Raw genomic sequence first — 25476 nt, forward strand, 5'->3', positions numbered from 1 at the left:
TATTCTGCTACCAACTCATGTACTGCAATTCAATTCAGACACTAACAACCCAGAGCTAGTGTTAGACTTCACAGGTTTAAGGGCACAGTCCCAACAAGAATGCCCCCACTTGAGATGCCAGTCACAAGTGGGATCCCCAGGCCACCTGCATTTCTGCCTAACTAGCTACAAGTCCAGAGGTCTTCAAACCCCCCTCAGGTCCAATAGTTCACTAGAATGACTCACAGAACTCAGAAGTGCTATACTGACAACTACTTTTTTGTTTGTTTGTTTTTTGTTTGTTTTTTTCTTTTGCTGTACGTGGGCCTCTCACTGTTGTGGCCTCTCCCGTTGCGGAGCACAGGCTCCGGACACGCAGGCTCCGGACACGCAGGCTCCGGACACGCAGGCTCAGCGGCCATGGCTCACGGGCCCAGCCGCTCCGTGGCATGTGGTATCTTCCCGGACCGGGGCACAAACCTGTGTCCCCTGCATCGGCAGGTGGACTCTCAACCACTGGGCCACCAGGGAAGCCCTGACAACTAGTTTTTTATAAAGTATATATATCAGGAACATCCAAATGAAAAGACACACAAGGAGAGTCTCAGTGCAGAGCTCCCATGCTCTCTCCCCATGGAGACACAGAGGGCATGTCACCCTCCCAGTACATCAATGTGTTCACCAACCAGGAAGTTCCACGAGCTTTGGTGTCCAGAGTTTTTACTGAGAGTTCATACACAGGCATGAATGAATTGTTGGCAACATGACTTGATCTCCTCTGATGGACTGGCTCAAAGCCCCAATTCTGCAATGATATGGTTGGTCTTTCTGCTGACCAGGCCTCATCCCAAGTCACCTCATCTCTTAGCATCAACTCAGGTGTGACCCAAGGGGCTCATAGATAACAAAGACACGCGTATTACTTGAGATATTCCAAAGATTTAGAGTCTCCCTCTCAGGAACAGGGACAAAAGCCAAATTCTTTAGTATACAACAGACAGAGCCCTGCATCTGAGTGAAGGGATATGAATTACTGAAGCCCTGGGGACCAGGCCTCCTGTTCCCATGCACCAGACTTGACCCAGCGGCAGCAGAGCAGGAGTGTCACTATGAGAGTGAGTGTGAGGGTGAGTGCGGTGGAAGCACAGCTTCTCCATGGTCAGACTGCAATGCTTCCCACTGGCATCCATGGATCTGTCTGTCACCTGTCTGTATGTAGCCCAGGCAGGGGAAGATAGGTATGAGAGGGGAAAAGAGTGTGGGATGGTGGGAAGAGGATAGATGAATCTATTCTCCACACTTCAGCCTGACGGAACTTTTACTTCACTCATTTCTGGTCATTCTCTCCCATACCGTCCAGCCACAAGGCTCCCTTCCCCCCTCCCCAGACCAAATAGGGCAGCTATTTCCAACCTCCCACACCGGGTTAATTGCTCTTTCTTGGCTTTACCAAAGCACACCCTACTGCCCCCAGCCAGTCAGCTTCGTCTATTGTAGTGATCTTATTGTCTCTTTTGATTCCCCTCACCCCCTCCAACCTAGATGACAAGCTCTCTGAGGGCAGAATCTGTGCCTGTCTTCTCTGCTGTATCCTCATGCCCAAGCACATCACCCGGCACATAGTAGTCACTCGATAAATATTTGTTGATTAGTGACTGCAGGAACAAAAATCACAAGAAAGGAGGTCTCAGCTCAGAGAGGAAGGGCTGTGACCCTCTATCTATGAAGTGACTTGGCCAAGGCCACTCAGCCAACGCGTATTCCCATAGCCTGGCCTGTCTAGACTGGGCCCTCTTTGGAGCCCTATTCCTCCTCTGCCCAGAATCATAAAAATAGAATGGGGCAAACAAGAAAGGCAATTGTCAGAGCAGAAGCCAAGAAGACAGAGAGGAGAGGGGATGGCAAAAGAGTACTGGAAGCGTCCCAAAGCTCTTTTCATACTGCCTGGTGCTGAGGTCTCCATCTTCCCAGGGTGGAGCTCCGAAATCTGACCCCACCCTTATAAAAGAGGGTCCGTGCCCTGCCTCTTAGTAATAAGCCCTGACTCCACCCCTTTATTGATAGGCTCTGGCTCCACCTTCTGGACTACGCCTCCTCTGAAGAAATGCCCTGGCTCCGCCCCTTCCGGGTAATAGGTAAGCCCCACCCCTAGTGCGTGACGGTGTCCTTGTGACGTAACGTACCGGCCTGTTTCCGGGGTGGAGCCAGGGAGGGTGGGCGTTTAGGCTGCGTCGACCCCTCAGCCCCCCTCCAGGTGACCCCAATCCCCGAAAATCCTCACCCGGGGCCCCAAATATCCCAGCCCCATGACCTCGAAGGCCTTTGGCTCTAACCCCCTAAATGCCCCATGCCCCCGAGGTGCCCGACCTCCCAATCCCTTAACGTCTAGTGCCTCCCAAATCTTCAATCCTACCCTGTCCCGATGTGGCAACTGAGTTTTCCCGGGGGCACCTGTCTCATATTACCCGAGAACAAGTCAGACTGGTCCAGAGAATGACAGAGAAGGGGATCCGGGATTGGGGAATCCTTGATCCAATCATGCCGCTCCCCAGGAGACGTTCGGAACCCAGGACATGTCGGGATTGAGGAGATACGAGGTGGCGCTGGAGGCTGAGGAGGAGTGAGTGGAGGCGGGGTTCTGCGGAGGAGGAACCTAGCCGCTCCGGGGTGGTGGGGGAGGGGCGGGGAGGGCGCGAGTTTTCTGGGGCGGGAGAAGCGGGAGGGGTGGGGCCTCTTAGGGGGCGTGGGCTGGAGGAACCGCCTCTAAAAGGCGGGGCGGAGCCTTCCACGAGAGGGGCGAGGCGTCCAAGGGGCGGAGTCGGTGGGGTCAGCCCCGCCCCGCCCCGCCCGGCTCTGCCTTCTCTTTGCAGGATCTACTGGGGCTGTTTCTACTTTTTCCCCTGGCTGCGCATGTGGCGAAGGGAGCGGAGGTGAGGGGGCTGCGATACCGCGGACCCGCCCGGGGCATGGACGAGGCTCAGTTCGGGAGAACCGATCGCGGGGAAGCCGGGAGCCCCCGCCCCGCCTCATGCCTGTGTCGGGTCGCCCCACAGCTCAGCGCACCCTCGGGAGCAGAAGCTGGAGCCTCTGCGGGGCCTGATGAGCTGTCTGTCAAGTGGACTGGGCACTGCTCCCCAGCGCTCCGGTCGCAGCCTCCCCCGCCGCACCCCCGCTGCCACTGCCCAGCCATCTGGTGCATTAAAGATTTAAACCAAAGCCACCGTCCTGCCCTCCTGATTCTGCCGCCGCTGCCGCCATTCGGGCTGGGAGCCCCTCTCCACGCCGGCTGTTTCCGTATTGACAGGGCCTCTGTCCCTGATAGGGTGTCAGTCCGTGTCCAGGCTCCCATTATTCCTAAGGGCCCCTCATCAGGGTCAGGCCTCCCCTTACTACCAGTGATTGCCTTCCACCACCTAAGCCCCCCGCCCCACCACACACACACTCATCTCTATGAGTGGCCTGTATGGAGGGAGCTAAATAATCCTGGCTTTATCTTCCTCCCAGCCTTGTCCCCACATCCATAAATCCTCACAATCCCAGCTCTCCGCTTCCACCTTCCTCCTAGACAGGACTTTGCCAGGTGCCTGAAGAATCTTCTCCTGGGAGTGGATCTAAAATATTTTAAGCCCATAGTTGTAGGAAGTAGGCTGTGAGAGGAGGGAAAGATTCCTAGAAGCTGCTACCCTCGGCCTGCCATAGGGGAATGACTTAGAACTGTTGGAGTTCTTTCCTACAGTTAACACCCCAGCTTCTGGCTCCTCCAGTTGGATCCCAAGTTTAAAGATACTTGGCATCAGGGACTTCCCTGATGGTCCAGTGGATAAGACTCCATGCTCCCACTTCAGGGGGCATGGGTTCGATCCCTGGTTGGGGAATTAAGATCCCGCATGCCGCACAGCGCAGCCAAAAAAAAAAAAAACAAAGGTACATAGATACTTGGCATCAGCCCCCCAAAGTGTAACCTCCCTAGGAGAACCCAAGGGCCACTGCTCCCTACCTACCTTTCCTTTCTGTCTTGTCACCAAGTTGGGCTGAAACCCACTAGCTCCTGAAGTGATGAAGAGTCAGGGACTCCTAGTGGGTCTGCTTTCAGTTAGGGACTGGCCCCAGCACCAGGGAGGGCACCACAGAATTAAGTTAAAGGGACAGCCCAGTTTGTGGGTGGGGTCAGAGGTAACTTCCAGCCTGGTGCTGACCCTGCCATAGCAGGTTGTAGCTGGGAAAAAGACTTGGCCCGGGCTTCCCTGGTGGCGCAGTGGTTGAGAGTCTGCCTGCCGATGCAGGGGACATGGGTTCATGCCCCGGTCCAGGAAGATCCCACATGCCACAGAGCTGCTGGGCCCGTGATCCATGGCCACTGAGCCTGCGCGTCCGGAGTCTGTGCTCCGCCACGGGAGAGGCCACAACAGTGAGAGGCCCGCATACCACAAAAAAAAAAAAGAGACTTGGCCCTATCTTTGGAGAAGCCAAAGGGGAGAGATGGGTGCATACCTGGAAGAATTTGTTTCTTCCTTCCCAGGCCTCTGGATTGACTGGTCCAGAAAAGACTCCAAAGTGTGTGACAGCCAGCCAGCTGAAGATTTGTGACAAGATGATGGTGCCTCAGTGGGTGCACCCGAGCTCTGGGGTACAAGTCCAGACTGGAGGGTGGGTGAGAGACCCTAAGGCCTCTGGTACTAGAAATTCAAGATGAGTGACCTCTGGGTTGTGGCCACCTTCAAGAATGGACCCAGGCTCTTGAGGCATTTCCTCACAATGTCTACATTGAGAACCCTGACAAAAGAGTACCCTGTCCAGCCCTGGGCCTACACCTCAGAATCCCTCAGGATACTCAGATTTCCTGAGTATCCACAAGACAAGCTCCAGGGAAGGAGCCCCCAAGCCTTACCCTGGACAGGAGCGGGAGAAGCTCGAGTTGTTCAGCCTGGGAGGGGGATTAGTCCCTACTCTCTGAGCTTAGGGTCGCTCCTGATTGCTGCAGCCGCCCTGCAGCAGAAGGATGCCCAGGGAGGTGTGAGTCCCCATCCCAAGAGTAGGCCTGCCCCATAGAGGGTAGCTGGTGACAGAGCAGAAGGTTGTAGAAGGTACCCCTGCAACAACCAGATAAGGGCTGGATTACTGGGTGATGATCAGTTTATGTTTAAAATATAGAGCAGGACAGAGGGTTCAAATCTCCAGACCAGGAGTGGGAAATTCTTCAGGGTGCCAGGGGCACTAAACTTAGCAGCTTGCCCCCACACTAGGCTGTCCCCAGCTTCCTGGAAAGGACAGGAGGAGGAAGATGATGAATAGTTTTGCATTGGGTGGGGAGGGGGGTGGCTAGGGGAAGAGGGGGTGAGGGCTGGATATGGGATTTAAAAAGAAGGGACAGGAAGGTAAAGGGAGGTCGGGGCTTTAGCAAGAGGATGGGATGCAGAGGGTGTAGGGGTTGGGGAGGGGGGGTTTCTTCCAGGCCCACGATAGAGAGAAACTGGCATTTGAATAGAACAAAGGAGAGGTAACTGAGCTCTTGAATCTGATGTCTCAATAAGCCAGGGGCTGGAAACCCCAGGCCCCTGCTGGTAAGAGGCTGGCATGTCTGGGACAGGACTAGGCTAAAACAGGAATGTAAGATTTCTTGTGTCTCTTACCTGTTGGACAGCAGCAACCTGGCACCAAAGAACTTTTATCTTCCCTCATCTGCCCTCCTTATCCACCCCATCCTTCCTCCCTATCTCATCTTCCTGGGGAAAGCAACCCACACCTCAGCATCCCCAAGGCAACCCATTACCACCAAAAAGGGCCTTCTCCCAGCTTCGCAGTCTGAATGTGACTGGCCCAGGCAAGACTCCTCCTCAGTCAGAAGGGCCTGCTTTAGGGAGCCATTCCCATCAATTTTTCCTAATAAGACAAGCAGGCTAGAGCAGGAAGCAGGCAGGGGGAAATGAAGGCAAGTTGGTGCTGGCCTGCCATCTGCTCCCAGCCCACCCACAACTCCCCCATCAGAATTTGGGTGTGCTAGTGTGACTGTGTGGTTGGACGACTGTGTAAACACAACCGTGTGGGAGTGGAACTTTGAGTATAACTGGGACTGTATGATTCCATCTGGGGTTGTCTGACCATGTGAGGTTGATCGAGTAACTGAGGTGTGACTGTGAATGTGTAACCATGAGTATGTGAGTGTTAATGTCCATCATTGGATGCCACTGTGGATCCTTGGCCGCCCTTACTCAGTTACTGTACCATCAGTCCCCATGTGCACAATCCCCCTCCCCAGCTTCTCTGCCCAGGATTTAGGAGCCCATGGGAAATTACTGTCCTAAAAGAGGAGGGGGTCTGTGGCACAGGGGTCTCTGGTAATTAGGGCCCAGGAGTGTCACAGGATGAGCAATACATCTTCACCTGCCGCAGACTCACCTGGTGCCCCAGGTACAAGGCACCCAGATAAAAGGTAGGGAAGGAGGCAGAGAAAGAAGGAAGTATCCAGGCTGAGCATCATGAAGGGGCCCTCGCCCACCAGCAGCCTCCTGCTGCTACTGTTGCTCCTAAGCCCAGACCCTGGAGGAGGTGAGTGTTTGGGGGTCTAGAAGGCCAGGGGTCTGGGTGAATGGGATGCAGGGAAAGGGGCCCAGGAAGCCCAGCCTCCAGCTATCTGATGGAGCTTAGGGTCAGAAGCCCTCTGAACACATGGTCCTGTTGTCCCCTAGCATTGCCACTGGCACCCAGCACTACATCATGCTGTACTCAGTTCTACCGACAGCCACTCTCAAGCAAACTACTGAGGAACATCATCCGAGTGGAATTTCAGGAAGCTGATGGGGACTGTCACCTCCAGGCCTTCTTGTGAGCTTTGACTCTGCCCCTGATTTGACCCCTGACTCTGACCTCAGTCCCAACCCCTGATGCTGATCTCAACCCCGCCCCAAATGCTAATTCTGATGCCAACTCAGGTTTTCATCTGGCCTTTGCCTCTAACTCCTGGGCCTTACCCTCATCTCCAAGCTACGACCATGGCTTTGGACCTTCCCTTTGCCAGGTTTCACCTGTCTCGACGCAGCGTCTGCATCCACCCCCAGAACCGCAGCCTGACTCTGTGATTTGACTGCCAAGGGAAGAGGCTCCAGGGGACTCTGCCCAACCAAGTTTGGAGATAGGGAAAATGGGCCTGGGCCCCCAGTAGCCAAAATAATAAAGTAGCATCGCCCAGTAGTCTCTGACTGTGGTCTCCAAGTTCTGTGTATTCTCCTGTGAGTCCCGAATCCGGAGCTGTGAGACATGTCAATAAACAGAAGAACCTCCTCATTCTCTTTATTCACACTTTCACAACCCCCGCCAGGGGCAAGGCCGAGAGCCAAGGACCCACACACACTCCCCAGGTACCTATATACATACATGCAGAGAACACATGTTCCCTGCCTCACATACACGTGGACACACATGGACACAGACATACACATCTACACACATTCCTCAGGTGGACTGCCAACTCTGAGATGAAGCCAGAGGTCCAGGCACCTTTCAGCTGGCAAGTTGGGAACACAGAGTCTCATAGAAATGAGCTCCAAACAGAATTTCCAGCTGAGAACCCCACTCCGTGGGGATCTACTGTCCTGCCTGGGTTCCACCTGTCTGTCCATCCACACCAGCAAGACAGAGTTATAGGTGGAATCAGCTGAAGCCTTCCAAGATCCTCTACAGGTTTGGGACTCCTAGAAGAAGGAGGAAAATCAAGGGAGATAGTAGGACTGGATCTTGTCCCAGATTCCCTGAGAATGAGGGAGGAGACCCTGCTCTGAACCCAACACTCCAAAAATGAATAGGGGAGCCCACCTCTGTGTAAGCCCCAATACCCTGAAGATGAGGGAGTAGACCTAGCTCTGGGCCCAGGCACGTCAAGAATAAGGCAGGGGATCCAGCTCTGATCCAGACATCCCAAGAATAAGGATGGATATCCAGCTCTGAGCCTAATACCCTGAAAATGAGGAGGGAATCCATCTAGGAGCCCCAGTATCCTGCAAGAGACAGAAGAGACCCAACTCTGAGCCCGGGACTCAAGAACGAAAGGCCCATCCCTGAGTCCAGAAGTTACAAGAATGAGGAGACCCAACTCTGATTCCCAAAACCCTTATGACTAAGGCACCTGGCTCATAATCCAGACACTCAAAATGAGGGCACACATCTCCAAGTCCAAACCTCCCAGAGGTCATACTCACCTGGAAGCTTGTCCACCGGAATCATCGGGGCCAAGAACCCAGACTTTTGGGGTCCATCCTTCTCACATGGTCTCAACCTCAGCCTGGAGCACAAAAAGGAAGCTGTCTCCCTGACAATGTGGGGCATCTCAGTCTCTTCCAAAAAGGTTTGTTAGTAAAGGGTCAAGAGAGGAAAGGGTGAGAATCATGAAGTTGGGGGTGGGAGAAGGAGGAGGAATGGTTCCAGAATCAGACACGTTCAGTGCAGTCATGAGGGGTGGGAACGGGTGTGGTCTATGGGTATCAGAGCCCCTGTGTGGGATCAGAGGATGAGAGGCCAATGGCAATCACTTACCAGAGCCCCAGTGCCAGGGCCCCAGCCACCAGTCCCAAGAAAGAGAATATTCCCAAAGATGCCAGCATAGCCACCTGCTCCAGGACGTCTCTGTGGTCTGAGGAGGAGGGTCACGTGCCAGCTGTGAGAGCAAGCCTGCCTGACCAAACTCGGTGCCCACTTCTCTCTGGGGCTTTCCCATCCTCTACCACCTTTGCCCATCTGCCCAAGCTCACCAAGTGGCCGCGGGTCTGGTAGGAGGGACGGTCTTGGGGGAGCAGGGCTAACCACCTGAGGTTCTTCCTCTGGCTGCGCGTGTTGTTGGCCCCCAGCTGGTATCTCCTTCGGTAGGGGTCCTGGAGGGAGAAGAGACCTGAGGAGAACTATCCACGCGGGGTCGGGGCGGAGGCCAGGGCCCGCCAGGCGAGGCCAGGGCCAGGTTGGACACAGGGGCGCCTCAGAGGCGGAGCTTGAAAGGGCAGAGCCAGCATCGGGGGATGTAAGCAGGGGTGGAGGCTGAAGGGCGGAGGCTGAGGGGCGGGGTTTAATCTGGGGCAGGGTTTAAACTAGGGCGGGGCTGCAGGCAGCTACAGGTGAAGCCTGGGGCCGCAATTGCCACGCCGCTCCGTAGCGCCTGCAGTTCCGCCGATAGATGCTGGGCAGCGGGGCCTCTGCCCTTTCCCTAGGCTCTGTCTCTCACCGGTGCTCGGAGTACCCCAGGCCTCGGGGCTCCAGGCGCTCCAGGTGCCTGCGTCCAGAAAGTCCCGGGCACTGACCCGCACGGCATGGGGCAGCCCAGCCACAGCGTCCGTGATCACCTCCTCCAATCCAGACGGTTCCACCTGGCAGTGCAGATGGTTCGTCGGCACGTTATCCAGGTTATAAGCACTCAGCCTATCTGCCCCCCAGAGCCAGTCTGCAAAGAGCACCCCTTCCTCCCAGTCCTGTCCCTGTCAGCCTGATGCAGCCGTCTGGGCCCCACGTAGGTGGCTGGTGGTGTCAGGTCTACACCTAGTGTTCAGAAGACAAAAGTGCACAGTGGTTTTGTAGACAGGCTGTGACTTCAGACTGCCTGGGTTCAAATCTTTGCTGTACCACTTACTGAGTGACCTTGGACCTCTCTCTGTGCCTCAGTTTCTCCATTTGTAAAATAGAGGTGAATACACCTAAATGAGGTAATACATGTAAAATGTGTAGCACAGTGCCTGGCAGACAGATGGTGTTCAATAAATATTGGTTATTGTCTGAGGCAGCGGCTCCCCAGGCCTGATGCTGGCCAATCTTTGCCATCTCCAGATGTGGGACTTCACCTCTATCCACATCTGAGTATATGAGTGTTTGTATGCGGCTGTGCCTCTGGCTGAAAGGCACTCCTTTTCCTAGAAAAGTTATTTTTAAAAAATCACTGCTGTCTTCCCACAGATGGGCTGAGATCAGTTACAGCCCTGCAGGGCAGAGGCTCGGTCCCTCAGTCTCTGCTACAACCCCAGCACCCAGCACAAGGCCTGGCCCACGGAGAGTACGCTGTAGGGGAAGGCCATGGGGCGTCAGTGACCTGCCAGATCTGGTCACGCAGAACACCCAGGAACATGAAACTAGAGACAGGACCCACAGCCCCAGATTGGGACGCACTCCAAGGGCCTCACCGTGGACCAGGCTGGATGCTGTGCTGGACGGTACTGCAGCCGGAACTTCAGCAGGAAGTGGGGCTGGCGGGGCCAGGAGGCAGGGTACGTCCAGCTGGCACGCAGGCGGCGAGGATAGCCAGGTACCGACTCTACCCGCAGCCCCTGGGGTGGGTCAGGGCGCACTGGGGGCAGTGGAGACACAAATTCAGGGCACAAGACAGGTACTCATCCCTTCCCCACCACCTCCCAAGGGAAGATGGGTGTGTGCCTAAAGGTCCCTGAGGGGAGGCACTTCCAAGGAGGCTGGGGAAATCTTAAGCTTGATCATCCATTAGGCACAGGACCTATCTGTCATCCCTATTATAAAGTAAGCTAAGATCTGAGGACGGATTTTTGAAATGTTTGTTGAGTGAGTTAAAGAGTGATTCTAGGACTTCCCTGGTGGCTCAGTGGTTAAGAATCCGCCTGCCAGTGCAGGGGACACGGGTTCGAGCCCTGGTCTGGGAAGATCCCACATGCCACGGAGCAACTAAGCCCGTGTGCCACAACTACTGAGCCTGCGCTCTAGAGCCCACGAGCCATAACTACTGAGCCCGCGTGCCACAACTACTGAAGCCCGTGCGCCTAGAGCCCATGCTCCGCTACAAGAGAAGCCACCACAATGAGAAGCCCATGCACCGCAATGGAAGAGTAGCCCCCGCTCGCCACAACTAGAGAAAGCCCGCGTGCAGCAATGAAGACCCAATGCAGCCAAAAATCAATAAATAAAATAAATAAATTTTTTTAAAAAAGAGTGATTCTGCTTTCCATCCAAGGAAGATGAGTTGGCCCAAATTCCAGCCAGAGCTTTGGTGACCCGCTTCCACTGGGCAGGGAGGACATGAGACAGAAGTGCCTTCAGCACAAGGCATAGAAGCAGAGAGGCAGCACTGGGGCTAGGCAGCCAGGAAGGACTAGTAGGGAAGGGGATAGTGGCAGCAGTCTCTAGAAGCTGATGTAAGCCTGCCTCCTGGGCTCTGATCTCCCTGGGTTCTTAGTCTCCATGGGGGCCATCTGTGTGCCGAAATGGGTCTACGTTGGGAGGGAGCTATGTGGGAGCTCAGGGAAGGAGAGTTCTGAATTTGGGGGGTACCTGTACTCTGGGGTCCGTTTGGGGTCTCTGTGGTAGGGATTTGGGGAGAGCTCTAGGAGTGGGTACTCACAGATGCTCTGCAAGCTCACATCCAGTAGGCGTGTGCTGGCCCCCAGGGGGTTCACTTCAGTCACATTGATCCGGTACTGGCTCCAGAACTCTGCCCCACGGACCACACAGCGGGCAGCCCCTGGGGGGTCCTGTGGGCATGGCCAGGGCCCTGTGGATGGACTCATCCTAGGGGAGAGGATGTGGTCTTCAGCTTTGGAAATGCTCACTGTGGTACCCAGCTAGAGCCCCCAGCTTCCCCCTCATGTCCTACCTTTGGCCATCGGCTCCTGGTACTGTCTTCTTCCTGGCAGGGAGGAGGCCATCTGAGGTCAGGAAGGAAAGGAGGGTCCTCCTTCTCTCTCAGGCCTTCCTTAGGACCTCCTTACCTACCTCCCATACCCACGTTTTGCTAAAGACCCAAACATATAGGTATACACACCGATCATGCACACACCTGTAGGAGGTGAGGTAGCGGGTGGGTAAACCGCTAACCTGGCTGGGACTCCAAGTGCAGGAGAAGTTCTCATAGTCAGCTGCTTGGCAGGAGACAACAGGGCGGACTGGGGGGTCTAGAGGCAGAGGGTGCAGCTGGAGACCAAGAAGTTCCCAGCCCCTACCCATCCCAGAGGGCTTACTCAGGGCCTGGATTCCCCCAGGAGCCCCATGTCTCATCACTGCTACCGCCAACACTCCCTCCCCAACTCACAGCCCAGCTGCAGGGTCACCATGCCCCCAAGTGCACCATCCAGGGTCCGGCAGATATAGGTGCCCTCGTCAGTGCTTTCTGCCCGGGCCAGGACCAGTTCGTGCCCTAGACCAGAGTCAGGTCCCTGGAGCAGCCTTGTCTCCCCGTCCCGAAACCAGGACACCGGGGCCCTGGGGGTGAGATGAGATGATGACAGATAGAGGGAAGATTTAAACTATGAGTCCGACCATGTCACAGCTGTCCACTGGCTTCTCAGTGCTTGCAGTCAAGCTCAAACTCCTTTTGCTGGCTTACAAAGCCCCTGGTGATCTAGCCCTTGCCTTCCTTTCCTTCTTCATCACCTTCCTGTCTCCCCCTCCCCCACTGCACTCCAGTCAGGTTGTGCCTCTTTTGGTTCAAGAGTGCGGAGCTCACTCCCACCTCAGGGCTTTGCACTAGCTGTTCTCCCTGTCAGGAATGCTTGCTTATACCCCAACCTTCAGAAATCAGCTTCAATGTCACCTCCTCCGAGAGGCCTTCCCTTATTACCAATAAAAAGTGGTCACTCAGTTACCCTCTTCCACCTCACTCTCTTTTGATTTTCTGCCCTGCAGGTATTACTACCTGGCATCTTGCCTGGCTTGTGCACTGCTGCATCCCAGGGCCTAGAATAGACCAGGCACTTAGCAGGTGCTCAATACATGTTGGTTGAATGTTCTGTTGAATAAGGATGGTTTGAGGGTTAAGAAAGACAAAGAGGTGAGGATTACAGATACAGGGGCAAGGATGGGAGGGGTGTGAGGACTGGGCAAGGTCAAGAAATGGGTCGTGAATGGGTCCTGTCAGCCCAGCAGGCTGGTGGAGCACTTACCCAGCAGTCACTCCAGGGCAACACAGCGTCATGGCCCTGCCAGGCTGCCCATACTGGACCCCTGTTGAAGGCACTTCTGAGCAGAGGCTCTTCCTTTCCCTCTCTCCCACCCCACCCCACACTTTGTGACAGTGACAGGATAAGGGGTGGACTTTTAAAACCTGAGTGGGGTCATGGGGTCAAAACATCATGTTATAATCTGGAGACAGAGGTCAGAGAGCAGGGTAGAGAGATGTTGCCAGATTGGATTTCAGGGGTTGGGAGGATGACAGGTTAGGCATGAGAGGGGCCACGGTCATGGTGGCAAGTCACAGGTCAGAGTTGGGTCATAGAGCAGAGTTTTTCTCACCTGGGGGGCCCCAGGCCTGGGGGCAGGGACAGGAGGCAGACACCAGGGCTGTAGCCACGGCCACCAGGACCCTGCTCAGCCCTGAGCAGCTGCTGCTCATCTGTGGGGAGAGAGGCAAGGTCAGCGATCCCCCATTCCCAAGATGGGAGGCTAAAGTCTGCCTCCTCCTCTTCCAGACTGAGGCTTTCTAGGAGGAAACCAGGTGCCCAGTGGGGTAAGGACATCAGACATCACTGGGGGCTCTGATGTAAGGTCCCCTTTCCACCATACGCCCAGCGCTCTGTGTGAGTACACACACACGCACGCACACACACCCTCACACCCCCCCTCCTCAGTCATGGGCTTAGGGCCCAGAACAAAAGCTGGAGGCGACAGACTGTGCCAGCACCGCCCCCCGCACCACCCTTGGCACCCACCCCTGGCACCAAGTGTTGGCAATGGCTCAGTCACTCCCATTAACTCCTCCAATCCAGCTGTTGGAAATTCCGTGTCCATCCCACCTGGCCCAGGGATAGTCGTTGCCTCTGACTGACCTGAGGCAGCCCTCATCACCCTGGGGTGGGACTGTCATAGTGGGTCTGAGCCCACCCTGTACCCCTGCCATGAGGCCTAGCCCTGCTCTGGCTGCCAAGCCTCTTCTCGCCTGGGCCTGGCTCCTTGCTCTGCGCCGCTCATCTGGGCCTGACTCTGGAATCTTGCTGGTCTTGAGCCTGTGAGGCCGGATGGGGCTAGGGTGCAGGCTGAGGCTGTGGAGTTAAGCAGATCCAGATGCCCTGACTGCTGCCAGAGGCTGGGGGTGGGCGAGGAGCCAGAAGATGGAGACAGGGTGGCGGGACAGGAGAGGAGGCTGAGAGAAGCTGGGAGGCTGCAGGAACAGGAGGCTGGGGTGGAGGCCACAGGACAAAGAGATGCTCAGAGATCAGGACTGGGAGGCAGTGAGAGCTCAACGAGGTAAGGGCTGGGCTGGGGCAGCAGGATCTCAGAGAGGCCAAAAAGGTAACCAACCATGTGTGTACGGGGGATGGAGGTGCTAGGAGAGAGGGAATCCTGGATGGGAGAAAGCAGGATGAGGAACGCAGTGGGGAAGAGGGAAGGGGGGGTGTGGGAGAAGGTGCAGATGGGCAAAGGGCCCTGGGCGAGGGCTCCAGAAGAGGGAGAGCCCAAATCCCTCCCAGGTAGAGCTGAGCAGCGACCTCTGCGTGTCTGTCTGAGTGTGTCTAGTGGCTCACCCTGGCCCCCCGGCCGCATTTACCCTGCTCAGCCCTGCCCTACCTCGATGATTCCAGTGGTTGAGTGTCCATGGCCTCCAGGACTTCCTCCCACCAGCTACAGCACCCGTCTCAGCTCTACTCAGTTCTGGGACCCCAGAATCGTCCCCTCCTTCCCATTCCCTGCCCCCGCCCCTCTGGGCCATGGAGCTTAGCCACCCCTAGCCAGGCCCCCTCCTCTCTCCTTTCTCCTCCCTCCTACTCTCCCACCCCCTCCCACCCAAGGCCCTGGGAAGGGAAGAGGCCTCCCCCGAGTCTGGAAAGGAAGCCACGGGCAGAGCCAGGCACAGCAAGAGGGAAAGGAGAGCTGCTGTGTCCCTGTCAGCAAGAGGTTCCTGTGTTTTCACACAGCAGAACACAGGCACATTCACGCGTGGACTCCCCAGGCACAGTCAACAGAGATACTCCCTTGAACACGCGCGGACACAGTCAAGTCAAAAAGCAGACACATACTCGTGCTCCCACTCTTTTCACTCCCCAGCAAATACTTCCTTAGGGCACAGCTGTCTGTATTTTAAGGGGAAGAGGGCCCCATGTTGGGGGATATAAAGAAAAGCCAAAGAGTCCAGTTTCCCCCTCCCCTGGACGTTCCAGCCATTTCTCACCTCCCCCGCTACTCTTCAGGCCCCAGCACCAGGAAATGCCTTTGGTCCCTTGGTGCCAGATACACAAGACCCACACTTACCCTCAGACACACACTCTCAGACACAGCCACTCACAGTTACACCGATACACTCAGACATCCTCACCCAGGCTCAGACACTTAAACATTTACACATACCCAGACACACACACAGACACACATCTCCCTCTTCCTTGCACAGCCAAACACACACACTTAGCACTCCGCCCTGGGATGGGGGGTCACAGCACTCCCTAAAAGCAACTCCTCATCATAGTGTAAGCCCCCTCTTCCAGGGAGCTCTTAGCATGGCAGATCCCCCATCTCATCACCATTTCAGGCCCCCAGGTAGCCAAAGAGACAAAGGTGAACAGGGGAGTCAGGCACAGGGGCACAGAGAGAGACAGAGATGCAGAGAACATGAGACGCAGGACTAAAAAGCAGATACACAGAGATACCTGGGGAGACGAAAGTGTGAAGACACACAGAGCACTAGCTCTAGGAAGACAGTAGTAGAGAGAGAAAAAGAAATATAAGGAAACTGAGTCAGACAGGGAGACAGAAAATAAGGAGCACTGGACCAGTGACAAGGATTCTCAAGCACTAAAAGAAGGAGGGAGAGCCAAGTGTGCTGGGGATGGTCTGCTTACCCTGGCCACTAAGTAGAAAGGTCAGTCCCATTGGCTACTGAAGTGGGTCCCCAAAATGCAAACCCAGCTCCACTTCTCCACAGTCTAACAGGACACAGGACACACGCCGAGTGCAAGTCTCATTCCTCCTCTGCCATGCTGAAGTCACACACTGGCACACGCAAACCCAGCTATCCACTCTCACACTGTCAGATACAGTCTCAAACTCCGCAGAGACCCTCCCAAAACACATTCGCTGATGTGGTCACAGGCCCTCTCACACACACACAAACGCACGACCCGGTCTCTGCCCGCAAACTGCACACTGACACACACACATAATCCCACACAGGCACAGCCACATGCAGACTCAGCCTCAGCACAGCGACACCCGCAGTCACACTAGCTGACAGTTTCACCAAGCGACACTTGCGAAGTTTCGCACACTGACAGCGTCACACACAGCCTTGCAGTCTCTCTCTCTCTCTCTCTCCCACACACACACACACACACACACACACACACACACACACGCACGCACTGACATTCCGTCAGTCACTCCGGGCCCTTCAAATCCCACACCCCCAGGCCCCGCCCTCCCCTGGCAAGGCTCCCTCGAGCTCACCCGCGGCCCCATCAGGCCTCACCTTCTGCGGCCGCCGCCGCCAGCGCCCTCCGTCCTCACCCTCTGCCCCGGCCTCTACTCCCTGCCGCCCTGGGGCACGCCGTGGGGCGGCTCCGCCCAGGCACCAATGGAAGGAGAGGGGTGAAATAGGGGGGGCTTGACCCATTGGAGCCTCCAACTGCCAATCACCCCCACACCCACCTCTGCCGGACACTTCCTGTCCCGTCCGGGACTGAGGAGGCCGCCGGGGACCGAGTCTGGAGCCGGGTTCCTGGGTTCTGGCCTGAAAGCCTCTCCTCCTGGGACAGCAGGACCAGAGCTCTCAGGCCCCGCCCCATCCACCCCCCAGCTGTCCTCAAACAAAGCCTCAAGTTCAGTGGCTTAGGAGCTACTGGGCAGGTGACCAGAGAAGCTGAAGGTGCCCCTGACTCCAGATAAGGAGGTGGACTGGTTGTAAGGCAGTGGGTCTCAAACGTCGCTGGACACTGTGGTTTTAAAACTCTCAAGCCACACTCCAATTAAATCAGTACTGTTTAAAACTCCCCAGGTGATTCCAAAATGCAGGCAAATAAAAGGTGTAGGATCAGGTATGTATGTATGTATGTATGTATGTATGTATGTATGTATGTATGTATGTGTGTGTGTGTGTGTGTAGCTATGTATGTCTCCCATCCAGGGTTCCACTCCCCAGCCAATGGGGGCTCAAGGGAAATGTGTACATTTGTCTGAGCTTCTTCCAAACCAGGGTAACACTCCAAGTTGACCCTTACCCTCCAGGGTCTCTAGGAAGAAAGAATCCTGGACCGGAAGGCAGGCAGCCAAGGTTCTCCTGGGTCAGATCATCACTGTCCAGCCTTGTGTGATTTCCCCTCCCAGAGACTCAATTCCCTTGAGAAGAATGGAGACAAAAAGTGTTCTGGCCATTCCCGCATTACTCACAAGCTCCTGTCCTCACCTAAAAGTTTGGAGGACCCTAGGTGGCATCATGTCTCCTGGGTTGTATGACTTGTTATTCCCACAGTTACAGTCTTGGCAGGGAAACAGCTCCAGAGGGGCGGGGGTAGACCCAGTGTCACTCCAGAAACCATCCCCTCCTACCATGGCCCTGAGGCTCCTAACTCTGGCACCCCTTCCCTGCCAGAGCTGTCTTCTGCCCTGTGCAATGATTGGGGCACAGGGGCAACAGAGGTGTACAGAGCCCGTGCATACACGCTGCACGTGGGAGTCTGGAAAGGCCAAGGACACAAAGCCACGTACACGTTCCCTACCCGCCCCTTCAGCCTCTGTGGGCTGGAGCAGAGCCAAGCTGCAGCCACTCACAAAGCCAGGGTTCTGGCCAGGAGCCTAGGGTCTAGCCACTGACCAATGGGACAAGGATCCTGCTCACCCACTCCGACCAAACCTTCAGTCCCAAGCTTGGTGAGCTGACACCCTAGGGATGGTAGTGAAGGGGACTCTGGCCTTCCCAAAGCCTCAGCCAAAGACAAGAACAAAGGTTTCTAAAACCATTTTAAACTGGGATGCCTTTGTTACTCTAGGAGTAAAAGCCAGACATGACACGAGTATTAATTTTGTTCAGAGATTTGGGGCAAAGAGGTGGGGAGGTTGTGCCCTTAAGTTTTTGCACATCTGTTGGCAAAGAAAAGTTGTGGCTGGAGCTATGCCTTCGGCCTTTAACCCCAGACCCCCAAGGATCAGAGTTCACACTCCTCTGGTGTTAGAATATGTGATTAAAGTTTGAGAAGCACAGTTTTATTGATCCCACATCTGCCCAAACCCTAGGCCCTAGTTCCCTCAGGCAGAAGGCCCTGTGGTCAGTGTGGTCAGGCGATGGCTGCTGTCTCCCTGTCCTTCTGCCCCAGGCGGTAATGAACCTCAGGAAGCGCCCTTAGTCTCTCTGCAGCCTGAAAGGGGGAAAGCGGATAATCAGAGAGGGTAAGGGCTGCCCAGAATGGTGGGTGCTAGGAGATGCTAGACACTGGGGGAGAGCATGCAGGGTGGGGAGGCTGGTGAGAACGACCACTGGAATAGCCAGAGGATGAAGGAGTCAGCTCCTGAGTCCCTAGAAATACCCAGGTTGTGGGGATTCTCAGGGTCATGATTGTTGGGATCCCTTGAGGAAATAGGAGGGAAAAGGGGACCCAAGGACCCAGGGTGCTCCAAGTCCAGACCTGCTCAGGGGTGAGGTCCCTCTGGGCCTGGGCAAGCATTTCATAGCCAACCATGAATTTCCGGACTGTGGCAGAACGCAGGAGTGGAGGATAATAATGAGCATGTAGCTGCCAGTGGTCCCAGTTGGCTCCAGCCTCTGATCCCATAGGAGCCCCTGGTGGGAAGAAGGCAGAGATAGTTGGGAAGGGTCCTTTCTTAGTTCTTCAGCCTAGCTCTTACCCCCAGACCATAGCAGGTACCTGAAAACTACATCTTCCAGCATTCCCTGCCAGAGAGGAGACAAGGCATTGCAAAGCCCACTGGGAGACATAGTTTCACCACGTTCACTTCTCCACTCTCAGTCCCAGCATCCCTGCCCTGAACACTTCCCCAGCAAGTGTTCCAAGGCCTGCTGGGAGTTGCAGTCCACTAAGCTGGGACCCAGGAGCCCAGAAATGGTGTTGGGGTTAGATATGGGTACTCAAAAAGCCTCACCATGCCAGCCCATGGAGTAGGGAAAGGATGTCTCAAATAGGTTGTCATACTTGGTCAAGAGCTTCTTCGTGATGTAGGCTAGATCTGGAATCAGAGCCTGACTCTCAGTCTGGGGCCCAGATGCTGGCCCCACCAGAACCATCCGCATCCAAAGCCTGGCCCCAGGGTCCCACCTGGGAGACTCACCGTCACGCTCAGCCGGGGTCAGCTCAGGCAGCCGCCGTACATGCCGACGGGGCAGCAGTAGTGTCTGGAAGGGCCACACTGCCCAGAAGGGGACCAGCACTAACCAGTGCTCACTGGTTAGGACCAGACGGTCCTAGGCCGACCAAATGGAGATGCGGTCATCAAGGTGGGTGTGAGGGGGGTCAGCAAATAGGCAAGGGAAGGAGAAGAGAAGACGTACCCAGAAACCGATGGTTTCTCACCACTCCACCACTACCACCCTAGTCTAAGCCATCATCACCTTTCCTTTAGCTTACTGCTATGTCCTCCTAGCAAGTCTCTCTGCTACTTCCCTTCTACCCTCCTCCTTCACACACCTCTCCTTTTTGGGGTGAGGTTACGGGCTTCCTGGGGACACAAGATCCAGCTTTCTCCCACCTTCCTGAGCAGCTCTTGGCGGCCGTACTCCATTAGCAGGGGCTCTCCGTGCTGACTCTGATAGGCCCGCTGAGATCGCTCCTCACGCTGGGCAACATCTGGCAGGAAACTGCTGGCCCACACCTGTCAAGGGGGAGGAGAAGAGCAGACAGTATCCCTCACCTCCAAGCCTCCACATCACTAGCATACTTCCTGTTTTCCCTTACTCCAGTTCCCCACCCCACACTGTCTTGGACTCAGTCCAGATATCCACTGAAGCCCCTGACACACATACCTGGCAGTGGGGATGGGGGTTGGAACAGCCCATCATGGCTCCTTTGTTTTCAAAGATCTATGAAGTAGGGGTAGGGAGCTTTATAGCCAAAAGGACAGCAAGTCAACCCCTCCGAAACACAACCTGTGGAAATAAAAATGCCACTTCCCAAAACCAAACTGCACCACCCCCTCCCTGCCCATCTAGGGGAGGGGGCGACCTCACAGACCTGCACCCAAGGGTACTGGGCACCCAGCTCCTCTGTGACTGAGGCCCATGCATCAACGACAGCTCGGATCTCAGGGACTGACATGAGTGGCAGTGTCACATCCGACCAGGGGTGGAAGCACATAACCTTACTAGGTGGTAAAGGAGGGAGAGATGACAGAGATACAGGGCTCGCTGAGCTGGGGGCAGGGCCCAACCCCAGTGCTCAGTCCAGGCCTTGGGTTGAAGGGTGTAAGAGTGGAAATTCATAGTTACCAAACTCCTCGAGCAGCCTCTGCTTGGAAAAGGGGGTGATCACTGGGTCCTAAGATAAAGGGGTATCACTCTCTGCAACAGAAGTCCCCCAACAAGGTCCAGCCTCTTTTCTCCCCAACAGCAGCTAGATCCAACTTACCTGGACTAGGGGCATCAGGCTGCAGAGCTGGGAAGTCATTGTCAAACAGGAAGGTGCCTTCATAGTAGGGATTCACCTACAGACAAGGATGGGCTAGAAGCATTTGCTGGCCCATACCACCAGTCATCTGATGGGCTTCAAGGCTACAAGGCGGGAAGAAGGCCACTCTGAGGTCAAAAAGACTTGGTGGGATATGACCCAGAGGTCCACTCCACTGTGGGGCGAAGGGCTAGCCACTCCCCTGTAGGGTGAAGAGAAGCTCTAAGGGCAGTGGATGGGCAACTACTCCCCCCGGGCCCAGCCTGCAGATGTAGGATCTAAAGACTTACCTCTCCATTGGCCCGTGTGGCCCCCGGACACAGAGGGTTGTGGGGGTCATGGCGGGGTACTGTCGTCAGAAGCGGGGGTTCTACCTGCCCCTGCCAGGGCCGCTTCATGCGGTGCGCTGACACCAGCACCCACTCATCTTGTAGCGGGTTGTAGCGGATATGCTGATGCTCTGGGGGCAAACCGACAAGATCAGTCACAAAGCCCTATGCCCCTTTCTCCCCTGGGTCTTACCCACCAGCAGGCCCAGGCTCGGATGCACCCTGTTGTCCCCACCCTACTCAGGAGCTAAAGGCCAGAGCTTGGGCGTTCCCAGCGCCAATCAGCCTGCAGCCCCAACACCGGCGTGTCCCTTCGCCGCGCGTGCCTGGACGGGTGGGCGCGCCGACCTGCGGGCAGGGACGACAACTTCCTAAGGAAGGGGAGGGCTCAGCTTTGCTTCCCAGCGAGTCCCGGCCGCCCTGCGGTTACCGCTCGCCCGGAAGGTTGTGGCCATGGCGTCCGCCTCCGACGCCTGCCGGCGCTGCTCAGGACACGCTCCCCGGCGCGCCAGGAGGCCACCGGGTGGAGATACCTTCGGTAACTTCTACCTGCTCACCTCGCCCCCACCGCCTAGTCGGCCCGGCTCCGCCCCGCCTCGCCCCGCCCTCGCCCCACCCTCTCTGATTGGACAGCCGCAAGCACGTGACTGTCTGAGGGCCGGCCCGGCCACCTGGGGGCGGAGTTCAGGACTGCCTACAGCTACAGGAGGCGACTTTGATGATCCCACTCTAGGGCCAAAGCCACTAACTACCCTGGAAGAACCTCTGTGAAAGCTGCTTACCACAGATCCCTCGGCTCCAGGATGCTTACAAGAGTTATTTGCTTTCTTAAAGTCATTCATTTGGTCATTCATTCAGCAAATATTTACTATCTACCACCACGTGCCAGGCCCCTAGGCTCCACATGGCGCAAAGGGATGTCCCTGTGTGCAGGAGTCAGGCATAGACTCAGCCCTCCCAGAGCTTACATTCTAGGGTAAGTCAGGGTATAACTCTGGATCCACAGTCACCTCACTCACCTGCTTGGTGGCTCTGGCAGAGGAAAGGCAAGGAGGTGGGAGTGAGGGGCTGTGGGGCTTGATTTGCTTCAGCTAAACCTTGGCTTCAGGTACTATCTGGAGGAGTGGGTACCTCACCGTAACCATGCCCTAGCCCCACCAGGCAGCAGAAACGGGTTTGGGAAAAAAAGGCTAAGTAATCATATTCTCTCTCTCTCTCATATATACACACACACAAAGCACAAGAAGTGGTCAGGGTAAGAGGGCTATAAGAAATCTGAAAATGTGGGGAGGACAGGACTATCAGTAGCTCCAACCACCATCTGGGTGGGGTCAGAGGTGTTTCCTTTGCACACCCCTGTCCCTTCTCCAACTTTTCCTTGGAACAAACCAGTTGGCTAACACTAGGATAAACTTCAAATTAATTCCTCCCCTGACACTTTATAGAGCCATCTAAATATTGTCTGAACCTCCTCCCCATTTCACAGTGGAGAACCAAGGCCTCAAGATCACCCAGAGGATAAGTGGCCAAGTTGAGATTTCAACCCAAGTTTCCAAGCTCTTCCTGATGCTTTGAAATGCCTCTGAGACTTCAGTGAGTTTTTGTTTGTTTGTTGGCCATGCCGTGTGCAGGATCTCAGTTCCCCGACCAGGGATTGAACCTGTGTCATAGCAGTGAGAACCCAGAATCCTAACCAGTAGGCCACCAGGAAACTCCCTCAGTGAGCCTTAAGATAGAAACCTAGTGAGCTAGGAGCTGGGTAGTAGCAGTGAGGCCCCTTCCCCCAAACCAGGCCAGGACAAGCCAGGTGTTTTGCTGAGCTCAGATGTAAAAACTGGGTCATAAGTCATTTACCTTATCTCTGCCCAGGGGCCTCAGACTGGAATCTAAAGAGGCCACTAGGTAGAGGGCAGGGAGCAGGGAGCTAAGAAATCAGAGTTTTACATGTCCCACTGGCTGCACATGTAATAGGGATGTAAGGGGGATAAAAGATACACTTTTTGTGGAAAGGGAATGTTGCCTTGCTATTTCAGTAAACAACAAATTTTGCTACAGCATCAGCGCTGCAGCTGCCCCCACAACTGTGGTGTGCCCTGAGGGGAATTCAAGATGGAGAAAAACAGGAAGCATTGTCAGCTTTTTTTTTTTTTTAACTATTTGCTTATTTACTTTTGTAAATGCTTTTTTTTTCTTTTCTTTTTTCTTTTTTGGCCACCTTGTGCAGCATGTGGGATCCTAATCCCCCGACCAGGCTTCCAACCTGCGCCGCCTGCCTTGGGAGCGTGGAGTCTTAACCATTGGACTGCCAGGGAAGTCCCAGCATTATGTGCTTACTTCACTTAGTATGATAATCTCTAGGTCCCTCCATATTGCTGCAAATGGCATTCTTTTTTTTTTTTTTTTTTTTTTGCGGTACGCAGGCCTCTCACTGTTGTGGCCTCTCCCGTTGCAGACCACAGGCTCCAGACGCACAGGCTCAGCGGCCATGGCTCATGGGCCCAGCTGCTCCGCAGCATGTGGGATCTTCCCGGACCGGGGCACGAACCCGTGTCCCCTGCATCGACAGGCGGACTCTCAACCACTGTGCCACCAGGGAAGCCCCTCGTTCTTTTTTATGGCTGAGTAATATTCCATTGTATATATGTACCACATCTTCTTTATCCATTCATCTGTCGATGGACATTTAGGTTGCTTCCGTGTCCTGGCAATTGTAAGTAGTGCTGCAATGAACATAGTGGTACATGTGTCTTTTTGAATTATGGTTTTCTCAGGGTATATGCCTAGTAGTGGGATTGCTGGGTCATGTGGTAGTTCTATTTTTAGTTTTTTAAGGAACCTCCATACTGTCCTCCATAGCGGCTGTTATCAATTTACATTCCCACCAACAGTGCAGGAGGGTTCCCTTTTCTCCACACCATCTCTAGCATTTATTGTTTGTAGATTTTTTGATGATAGCTGGTATGACTGGTGTGAGGTGATACCTCACTGTGGTTTTGATTTGCATTTCTCTAATAATTAGCCTTTCTCTCTTTTTTTTTTTTTTTTTGCGGTACCCGGGCTTCTCACTGTTGTGGCCTCTCCCGTTGCAGAGCACAGGGTCCGGACACGCAGGCTCAGCGGCCATGGCTCACGGGCCCAGCCGTCCGCGGCATGTGGGATCCTCCCGGACCGGGGCACAAACCCGTGTCCCCTGTATCGGCAGGTGGACTCTCAACCACTGCGCCACCAGGGAAGCCCGCCTTTCTCTTTTTTTTTTTTTTTTTTTTTTTCGCCTTTCTCTTTTTTAAAACGGTGTGTCCTTATCTTTGACAAAGGAGGCAAGAATATACAATGGAGAAAAGACACCTCTTCAATAAGTGGAGCTGGGAAAACTGGACAGCTACACGTAAAATAATGAAATTAGAACACTCCCTAACACCATACACAAAAATAAACTCAGAATGGATTAAAGACCTAAATGTAAGGCCAGACACTATAAAACTCTTAGAGGAAAACATAGGCAGAACACTCTTTGACATAAATCACAGCAAGATCTTTTTTGACCCACCTCCTAGAGTAATGGAAATAAAATCAAAAATAAACAAGTGGGACCTAATGAAACTTAAAAGCTTTTGCACAGCAAAGGAAACCATAAACAAGACGAAAAGACAACCGTCAGAATGAGAGAAAGTAGTTGCAAACAAAGCAACTGACAAAGGATTAATCTCCAAAATATACAAGCAGCTCATGCAGCTAAATATCAAAAAAACAAACAACCCAATCCAAAAATGGGCAGAAGACCTAAACAGACATTTCTCCAAAGAAGACATATAGATTGCCAACAAACACATGAAAAGATTCTCTACATCACTAATCATTGGAGAAATGCAAATCAAAACCACAATGAGGTATCTCCTCACACCAGTCAGAACGGCCATCATCAAAAAATCTACAAACAATAAACACTGGAGAGGAAGTGGAGAAAAGGGAACTCTCCTGCACTGCTGGTGGGAATGTAAATTGATACAGCCACTATGGAGAACAGTATGGAGGTTCCTTAAAAAACTAAAAATAGAACTACCACATGACCCAGCAATCCCACTACTGGGCATATACCCTGAGAAAACCATAATTCAAAAAGATACATGTACCACTATGTTCACTGCAGCACTATTTACAATTGCCAGGACATGGAAGCAACCTAAATGTCCATCGACAGATGAATGGATAAAGAAGATGTGGCACATATATATATTGGAATATTACTGAGCTATAAAAAGAAACGAAATTGAGTTATTTTTAGTGAGGTGGATGGACCTTGAGTCTGTCATACAGAGTGTAAGTCAGAAAGAGAAAAACAAATATCGTATGCTAACACATATATATGGAATCTAAAAAAAAAAGGGTTCTGAAGAGGCTAGAGGCAGGACAAGAATAAAGACACAGTTGTAGAGAACGGACTTGAGGACACAGGGCAGGACGGGGAAGCTGAGATGAAGTGAGAGAGTAGCACTCACATATATACACTACCAAATGTAAAATGGATAGCTAGTGGGAGGTTGCTGCATAGCACAGGGAGATCAGCTCAATGTTTTGTGACGACCTAGAGGGGTGGGATAGGGAGGATGGGAGGGAGGTTCAAGAGGGAGGGGATATGGGGT

General features: G+C 54.2%; 4 protein-coding genes across 5 annotated transcripts; 2 read left to right on the top strand and 2 right to left on the bottom strand.

Moving 5' to 3' along the window:
• Window positions 1–2169: 2169 nt before the first annotated feature.
• On the top strand, window positions 2170–3195 carry LOC136124730 (uncharacterized). Its single transcript, XM_065879518.1, has 4 exons — window positions 2170–2233; window positions 2532–2599; window positions 2850–2909; window positions 3033–3195. The coding sequence occupies exons 2-4, from the start codon at window positions 2553–2555 to the stop codon at window positions 3187–3189; spliced, it is 264 nt and encodes an 87-aa protein (XP_065735590.1). The 5' UTR covers window positions 2170–2233; window positions 2532–2552; the 3' UTR covers window positions 3190–3195.
• A 3260-nt stretch (window positions 3196–6455) lies between these two features.
• Window positions 6456–7055, top strand: CCL27 (C-C motif chemokine ligand 27). The gene is made up of 3 exons (XM_065879517.1): window positions 6456–6525; window positions 6666–6801; window positions 6995–7055. The coding sequence occupies exons 1-3, from the start codon at window positions 6456–6458 to the stop codon at window positions 7053–7055; spliced, it is 267 nt and encodes an 88-aa protein (XP_065735589.1).
• A 187-nt stretch (window positions 7056–7242) lies between these two features.
• Window positions 7243–14554, bottom strand: IL11RA (interleukin 11 receptor subunit alpha). Its single transcript, XM_065879248.1, has 13 exons — window positions 14473–14554; window positions 13201–13300; window positions 12852–12912; window positions 12002–12171; window positions 11750–11864; window positions 11567–11599; window positions 11315–11481; window positions 10131–10294; window positions 9185–9326; window positions 8721–8840; window positions 8506–8602; window positions 8172–8254; window positions 7243–7667 (listed from the first exon to the last, which is right to left on the bottom strand). Exons 2-13 carry the CDS (start codon window positions 13298–13300, stop codon window positions 7651–7653), a joined length of 1269 nt encoding a protein of 422 aa, XP_065735320.1. The 5' UTR covers window positions 14473–14554; the 3' UTR covers window positions 7243–7650.
• Window positions 14555–18076: 3522 nt separating this feature from the next.
• GALT (galactose-1-phosphate uridylyltransferase) lies at window positions 18077–21398 on the bottom strand. 2 transcript variants are annotated; one of them, XM_065878750.1, is made up of 11 exons: window positions 21267–21398; window positions 20798–20967; window positions 20469–20544; window positions 20330–20378; window positions 20076–20205; window positions 19868–19924; window positions 19594–19716; window positions 19177–19309; window positions 18991–19074; window positions 18516–18670; window positions 18077–18248 (listed from the first exon to the last, which is right to left on the bottom strand). In XM_065878750.1, the coding sequence occupies exons 1-11, from the start codon at window positions 21289–21291 to the stop codon at window positions 18168–18170; spliced, it is 1083 nt and encodes a 360-aa protein (XP_065734822.1). In that variant the 5' UTR covers window positions 21292–21398; the 3' UTR covers window positions 18077–18167. The 2 variants fall into 2 exon arrangements, with proteins under 2 accessions (XP_065734822.1, XP_065734823.1); XM_065878751.1 differs by lacking the exons at window positions 20330–20378; window positions 20469–20544; window positions 21267–21398 and having other exon boundaries at window positions 18168–18248; window positions 20798–20847.
• Between the last annotated feature and the right edge of the window lie 4078 nt (window positions 21399–25476).

Source organism: Phocoena phocoena, chromosome 6 (genome assembly GCF_963924675.1).
Source record: "Phocoena phocoena chromosome 6, mPhoPho1.1, whole genome shotgun sequence".
In the NCBI taxonomy this organism is placed as follows: Eukaryota; Metazoa; Chordata; class Mammalia; order Artiodactyla; family Phocoenidae; genus Phocoena; species Phocoena phocoena.

Excerpts from the sequence above, each read along its gene's own strand:
- IL11RA (XM_065879248.1), bottom strand. The coding sequence starts at position 13,300 with ATGAGCAGCAGCTGCTCAGGGCTGAGCAGGGTCCTGGTGGCCGTGGCT. Across the intron at positions 11,600-11,749 it reads CGCTACCTCACCTCCTACAG|GAAGAAGACAGTACCAGGAG; the intron begins GTGTGTGCATGA and ends CCTCCCTGCCAG. Across the intron at positions 11,482-11,566 it reads CCAGGAGCCGATGGCCAAAG|GATGAGTCCATCCACAGGGC; the intron begins GTAGGACATGAG and ends CCTCTCCCCTAG.
- LOC136124730 (XM_065879518.1), top strand. The coding sequence starts at position 2,553 with ATGTCGGGATTGAGGAGATACGAGGTGGCGCTGGAGGCTGAGGAGGA. Across the intron at positions 2,600-2,849 it reads GCGCTGGAGGCTGAGGAGGA|GATCTACTGGGGCTGTTTCT; the intron begins GTGAGTGGAGGC and ends TTCTCTTTGCAG. Across the intron at positions 2,910-3,032 it reads ATGTGGCGAAGGGAGCGGAG|CTCAGCGCACCCTCGGGAGC; the intron begins GTGAGGGGGCTG and ends GTCGCCCCACAG.
- CCL27 (XM_065879517.1), top strand. The coding sequence starts at position 6,456 with ATGAAGGGGCCCTCGCCCACCAGCAGCCTCCTGCTGCTACTGTTGCTC. Across the intron at positions 6,526-6,665 it reads AAGCCCAGACCCTGGAGGAG|CATTGCCACTGGCACCCAGC; the intron begins GTGAGTGTTTGG and ends GTTGTCCCCTAG. Across the intron at positions 6,802-6,994 it reads TGTCACCTCCAGGCCTTCTT|GTTTCACCTGTCTCGACGCA; the intron begins GTGAGCTTTGAC and ends TCCCTTTGCCAG.
- GALT (XM_065878750.1), bottom strand. The coding sequence starts at position 21,291 with ATGGCCACAACCTTCCGGGCGAGCG. Across the intron at positions 20,206-20,329 it reads GAGGCTGCTCGAGGAGTTTG|TAAGGTTATGTGCTTCCACC; the intron begins GTAACTATGAAT and ends TTTACCACCTAG. Across the intron at positions 19,310-19,593 it reads GCCAAGAGCTGCTCAGGAAG|GACCGTCTGGTCCTAACCAG; the intron begins GTGGGAGAAAGC and ends TGGTCGGCCTAG.